This window comes from Aspergillus tanneri (assembly GCF_003426965.1).
Source record: "Aspergillus tanneri strain NIH1004 chromosome Unknown AapTan_2_pilon_pilon_pilon, whole genome shotgun sequence".
In the NCBI taxonomy this organism is placed as follows: domain Eukaryota; kingdom Fungi; phylum Ascomycota; class Eurotiomycetes; order Eurotiales; family Aspergillaceae; genus Aspergillus; species Aspergillus tanneri.
The window spans coordinates 41,880-48,883 of NW_022984629.1; the positions used below are offsets into that span (position 1 = coordinate 41,880).

A 7,004-nucleotide genomic window follows, 5' to 3' on the forward strand; every position below is an offset into this window, starting at 1 on the left:
CATTTAATCAAAGTATCAGCTCTGGTAGGTGATAGCGTCTTTGAATTCCACCAGCTATGGTGTGCATTAAAGTCCCCTCCTATTAGTGCATGTGCGGAGGGGGTGATCCTAGCTAGGGCTCTTTCTATTGTCCACTCAGCACCTTCCTCTAGTGATTGCTCGTTATATATATTTATTAGCTGCAGATCTTGAATTCCTGCTCCTAAAATATCTATTACTAGCAGATCACTATCAGTGCTAATATCGTTCCTTTGGCAATAGTTAAACCTCGATAACTTTCTGTGGTAGATTGCTACTCTAGGTCTAACCTTGGTTTGTTCAGGAAGGATAGGAGTATATGCTGGGTGGGATATAGTAAAGCTATTATCAGGCGATATCCATGGTTCCTGGAGAATAATAAAGTCAATATTAAGCTCTAGGCCTATTTCTAGGCAAGATAACATAGCATTCTGATTGCGTCCAGTATTATTTTGCAGGAAATAGATTCCTAAATCAGTGTTTTTCTGATTCATTAGTAATCTAATTCCATGCTACTGTTTGGGATTGGTCTTTCTGTAGGCCTAGGCCTTGGTTTTGGTTTGACTTTTTCCCATTCCTTGCAGTTTTTGCTATCTGCTCTGTGGGCTTGACTGCAATTAGCGCATTTAACCTGTGTGTGGGGACATTCCTGGCTTTTTACTTCGCATGTGGAACATTCATGGTATTGGGTTTCATGCCTTTCTGCGCAAATAGCACATTTTGGATTATTCTTGCAGTATTTGGCAATATGCTTGTATCCTTGGCATTTTTGGCATTGGGCAGTTTTCTCTATATATTTAGTAGCTCTACATAAAGCTCCTGCAACACAGAGTTGATTTTTAATTGCCTTGGATGCCATGGCTTCATTCTGCACGTCCACTACAATAGAGGAGTGATTTTTGGTCTCGCGAACATGTTCTGGGGTCAGCCATGTTGGAGGCCTCATTAGTTTTAAACCTGGGTTAAAGATTTCAATCTCTTCCTTGAGCATCTGCATGCCTTCTTGGGTTTCAAAAGGCCTGGTGGGGACCATGTGAATAACTATTTTTGCCCATGGTTCATCAAACATCCACCTAGTATAGGGGATAAGTGGTTTCCAGACATCCAGCTTCTCTATTAAATAAGGCGCCTGAATACCGTCCATTGTGGTGAGGATAAGGGTCCTTTTAGTAAAGGAAGTGCTTGCTGTCCTTACTATAGGTTTGTCTACCTTTTCTTTTATCTGGAACTGGTGGTTGATTTGGTTTCGGAGCTTTAAGGAGTCTAGGTCTTGCAGAAATTCTGCAGAAACCTCTAGAATAAGTCTACTGCCTTTGTAGGCGGCCTGTTCTACCCGTTTTGGCTGATCTTGTTTCTTGGTTGGGATAACTACTTGTGGTTTTATTCCTTTTTGGACTGCTGCTGCGTATGAAGGCTTTACTAGTTTTTGCTCTGGTTGAGAAGAGGCTAAGGCTATTTTATCAAGTTTTTGATTAATAGCGTTAACCTCTTTCTGGAGTTTTTGAAGTTGATTGTCTTTGGAAAGCAGGGATCCTTTAGCTTCCGGATTTTGCAATTTGTCTTGGATAGCTGAGAGGCCCTCCAGATGCATATCTAGAGCTTCAAGGATCTTAGCATTTGCTAAACTATGGTGGATCTCTTGCAGTAAGATCTTTGCAGACTCAGTTTTTGGATATAACTTTGTTTGGCATCACTTTCTATTTGTTTTTGCAAAGCTTTTTCCATCTCCTTTTTATTAAGGAGCACCTCTTCATCTTCAGACATTTGACTTAATGACGCAAAGGAATTAGGGCTCTCAGGAGGAGAATTGGAATCAGGCCTAAACTCAAGTCTTGCCTTTGGGCTGATGAACGAGTGTTTTTTTTGCCTTTGGTCCCTTTTTTGGGGGCTTGGTGGCTGCGATGGGTTGGGTGACGAGTCCCTAGGTGGGGTGGTTGGGTCTTCAAAAGACCCCATTCTTCTCTCTGATAGACAAGGGAAAATAAAAGGAGAAAAAAGAAATAAACAGGTGAAAAGTAAACCAGGTAGGATCCTAAAACTTTACTAGCTAGGGATTTAGCTAGTAAGTAAAAAGATTTTAAAGGGAATCTCTAAACCACAAAAGCTTTTTAAAGGGAAGCTTCGAAAAACCAGCGTAAGCGTACTAGCTCGACTCCACTGTTCCCTATGTCTCTGGTCCAGCACTAGTTTTCCTATACCTATCTAAGCTAAACAGCTTTAGAAAGATATTGCTAGGAGCCGTAGTACTGGGGATACAGCTCACAGTTTCTTCTTGCAAGTAAGCTTAGGCTTTCTACTAGTGAATTCTACAGGGCAGTCCAAGCTTCCTGTTTTTGGTGGAGTAAAACGCAGGAAAAAATCTCACCCCTTTTTAAAGAGAAGTGGTAAACTAAAAGCACGGTTTTTATTGTTTTTGCAGAATACCCGGCTAAAATAACTGCTGTGGTATGCAGGGCAGCTAGGTCCCCACCTCTTATCCCTCTCCAGGACAGTGATGGTGTTATAGAGGCCTAGAGAACTATAACTAGTAGCGGCCCAAAAGTATCACAAGGATTCAAAATTTCAATCACATGTAACAGTTAGAGGCTTATCTAGGAGTTCTTTAAACCCCCTAGTAGGCGCGGGAGTAGATATAAGTGTAGACTTATAGAGCTTTCCTTTCCTAGGTAGGGTGTTCCGCAGGGACCGTTCGAGCGTTGCGGTGTTGGGGGTTGGTGTTGGGGGCTTCTGCGGGAGGTGGCGGTGGCGGGAGGCAGAACGCGGGAGCTGCGTTGTTGGTGGTTCCAGGCAGCCCGAGCTCGGGAGCGCGGGAACACGAAAAAAAAATTTTCACACGAAACCCGCAGTCTTTTTCATCAAAACATGGAACGTGATTGGACTGTTGTATCAAGAAAAGTGGAGAAGTGACTAAGCTTGAAAAGGGCTATAAAACGATGTATGAATCAGTACCCAATACCCCCAAATGTGGGGGTTGGGTTGGAGGGTGCGTAGTTGTTCTATTTTGGCGGAAGCCTGTTTGATAGGCATATTAGCATGGTGGTGACAATTCGTGTGATGGTATTCGTACTATTATTATAGACATGTGTAAGAAGCAAGCACCTAGTATGTAGATAATAAGCTAAACATATGTTAATGCTATACTAATAATATTTTTTATCTTTAGGGCTCGGAGACTACCTTGCTGGCCTAGATCCTTGCTGGACATGGTCAGAGTATTTACAACATGTGTTAATTCTATGCCAGACATATGTTAAGCAGGCATTTCGGAAAAGGTTTCCTGACCATGAAGCTACTGCGTCTATTAATTTAATTTGGAATGCAAATTCAAGGGCAGAAGTAATCCAAATTATAGATAATATTATAAAAAAATGGCCAGAGACCCAAAAGTGGTTTTAAAATAAGAAGGTTGATTGGATACTTGCTGGGATAACCTCTGAGGCTTTAAAAATTCCTATTAAATAGTGGACTAATGCTCCACATCATACTGGAATTAGCGAAAGCAGCCATTTTCAGGATAATAAGGCGGTTGGTCGAAAGCAGGCATTATTAACTGCAATTCTTCGGTATATTCTCTAATATATTATACATATACAGCTAACATATGCTTTCTAGATGTAAAAGACATACTTAAGATATGTAAAAGAAGAATGAACTCGCAGTATAAGAGGGTATCTACCCTACTTGGCGGTCTTATAACCCTATTTATCGGATTGCAAAACAATATCGAAAAAAGGGTAAATATTTTTATAGAACATATGTTAAACATATGCTAAGTCTATATTAGATAAATGTCACCATTATTCTGCAAATCGTCGAATTTAAAAGCCTCACCTCCCCTGGAATCCAGGCAACCCCTATGATACACTTGACCCAGTAATGCAACCACCTGAGCTTCCGGAGACCCCTGATTCTGTTTCAGTGGCTACTTCAGAGGTAACCGATATAAGCTTGGTATATAATTAAACTATACCTGGAGCACAATCTAGTATACCTCGACAGAGAGATAATTTAGTTCTTACTGAATTGTCTGGATTAGCGCCACAGGATAGTATATCTTAGTAATTTTATAGTAGTCAGGATCCATTTAATAAAGAGGCACGATTACAGCTAGAAATTGCAGAACTTGAGCGAAAACAAAGGATTCAGGCCCTTTAAAAGAAAAAGGAAGAACTACTTCGCAGTATGCAGTCTTAAGAGTTAGGAGTTAATTTTACTTAATGGAGACCGTTAACATATGCTGAACATATTAAATGATTGTGTTAAGAAATAGGGCAAACATGCTCGCACCTTAGGTAAACAAATAAGGTAAAAAGTAATGTGATATGGGTTGAGGGCCAATGGGGCCAAAAGGGACAATAGGGACAACGGGGACAACGGGGACAACAGGGACAACAGGGACAACGGGGACAACGGGGACAATAGGGACAATAGGGACAATAGGGACAACGGGGACAACGGGGACAACGGGGACAACGGGGACAACGGGGACAACGGGGACAATAGGGACATTGGCCCAAGAGGTTAAACGGGCTCCAGCCGTTTACACATATCCCTTCTTCGCTTAAGTCCCTCAAGCTCGATTAAATGCTCTTTTAAATAGCCTATGCTTGGCATATGCACAGAAGGTAGTCTGACCGTGTTTTGATTATACTATCCTCACCAACACTCTGTACAGTACTGGGTAGGTGCGTGTATGGTCTTGCGGGCACATGCCCAGCATAAGAGGAGAATGTGTTGAGGCTAGATACTAATAAGGAATATAAAGGGATGGAGCCCGTTTGGCCTCTCAGGCCAATATTCCTATTATCCCTATTATCCCTGTTGTCCCCGTTGTCCCTGTTGTCCCTATTGTCCCTATTATCCCTATTGTCCCTATTGTCCCTATTGTCCCTTTTGGCCCCATTAGCCCTTAACCCATATCACATTACTTTTTACCTTATTTATTTACCGCTTATTTTCCTCTTCCTTTCTTCCCTTTTTCAACTATTCCTCTTTGGATATAACCTATCCTATAGGTTCTACTGGTTCAGCCCCTGACAATATGGCTGAGCGAATTGAAGAGCTTAAGAAAGAGGTAGAGGCGGAGAAAAAAGAAAAAGGGAACTCTAGCATATACAGAGCATACATCTAGTAGATATACAGTATGTTAAAAAAAGCTATTTTAATTCCTTAGCTAAAAAATATTTAAAGACGGCTAAGCCACGCATACGCTGTGCCTGTTCCTAGACTTTATTCAAACATCTATAATTCATCCCTAAAACTATCCTGCAGATGCAGCCTATGCTCTACGCAGTCGTGGGCACTAACTTCGCAGCAGACTTCTTGCCGCGTGCTGGCTGCTTCCTGCTACCAACAGCTACTAATTCTCAGCATATTCTCGGCATATTGGGGGAGGTACCAGACTTACCCTTGGGACCCTTCTTAGGGGCAGCACGTTTGCGCTTGGGTGCGGGCGAGGCGGTAGGGTTGTCAGAGGGCGATGGAGGGGTTTTTCGCTGCATATGCTTAGAATATGGTAAAGGGTTTAGGAGGACAACTTGCCTTGGGACCAGAGACCCTACCCGGCTTCTAGGAAATGTTAGCATATGCAGGAGATATATAGAGTAAATACCCTGTATCATATACAGGACAGTGGAACTCAGTTCCAAACTGCTCGGCAAAGTCATTATCCTCCTGGCTATTGGTTCTTAGTATATTCCGCACGTACAAAAGATATATTCTACTCACGCCAGCTGCTTGAGGAAGTTACAGTAATCCTGGATAATACCGTGCATAGGACCCTCACTACCATATTTTAGCCCTATACCCAATATATATATATATATATATGCGAAGGACATACCCAGGCTCCTTGATATAACAGGCAGTTTTCTATCCTCTGTTAAGGACCCATCGCTTTAGAGCGCTGTGGATTGTTAGAATAGCCTGTGATATGCCACATATACACTAACTTTTCACCCGCAATGCGCTCGGCCTGGGGGATATTGGTGCGCGAAGGGTTGAGAGCTGGTATTATTAGCATATGCTCGACATATGCACGGAATGGACATACTGGCACCGGGATGGGTGTTCCGGATGTGGCGGTGGAGCTGTGAATTAATTAGCATATGCTAAATATTTGCTGAAAAAGGGAACCTGCTGCAATCTAAGAACCGAAAGGCTGGCCACACATCTGGTTGCCGTTGACTGCGATGTCGCAGCTGTAAGGTTGTTAAGCCTATTCTAAGCATGTGCCACACGTGTGAATTACTTACACCATGCTATTAATACTAGACAGTTTCGAACCAGGAATTGGAGCATCTGTAAATCACTTAGCATATGCTGTGCATAAGCCATGGATCCCATACCCTCGTTGTCTGCTGTGGTCACGGGGGTGCGGGGGTCGTGGTGGGGGCGCCAGACGGGGTTGGGGTTCAGGATGGGGCCTGTATATGTTTAGCACATGCTGCCTGTATACTAAGTAGATACTCACCATGAAAGTAACCATAGTCGGGGTGGGGGTTCACCGCCCCAGCCACCTCTGGATTGTTAAAGTCTTCACAGGAAAGCTGGGATCTCTGCATGTTGACAGTATACACTGAGAACAAGGCAGGGATAGGAGCTGAAATCGTCAGCATATGCTGATATTATACAATAAAAAGAGAAATTAAGCCACGGAATGGTTGCATATACTCTAGGCATGCAGAAAAGAATAGGGGAGTAAGGAAAAGATTTTTTAGGTCTTTTGGTCGGGCATATGCTTATCATATACCAGAAGGGGGTTTAGAATACTTACTGAAGAAGGGGGCTTTGAAGAGAGAAGAAGAAGAGAGAGAGAAAGAATAAAAAAAATTTCATCTATTAGCTTGAAAATGAATGCAAACATGGCCAACATTTTAATTACCCGATTAGGATGTAGGATCATTCACAATATGTTGCAAAATATGTCTCTGTTTAATGATATGGTGAATATATTGATTCACTGAATGATCTCACGCAGGTGGATG

The 7,004-nt window shown here is 42.4% G+C and overlaps 1 protein-coding gene across 1 annotated transcript; it reads right to left on the reverse strand.

Moving 5' to 3' along the window:
* Positions 1-5,303: 5,303 nt before the first annotated feature.
* On the reverse strand, positions 5,304-6,581 carry ATNIH1004_000011 (uncharacterized protein; the record flags this gene model as incomplete). Its single annotated transcript, XM_033564737.1, has 10 exons — positions 5,304-5,374; positions 5,426-5,586; positions 5,630-5,695; positions 5,746-5,802; positions 5,861-5,889; positions 6,071-6,107; positions 6,189-6,218; positions 6,273-6,318; positions 6,366-6,443; positions 6,491-6,581. The coding sequence occupies 10 exons, from the start codon at positions 6,579-6,581 to the stop codon at positions 5,304-5,306; spliced, it is 666 nt and encodes a 221-aa protein (XP_033430494.1).
* Between the last annotated feature and the right edge of the window lie 423 nt (positions 6,582-7,004).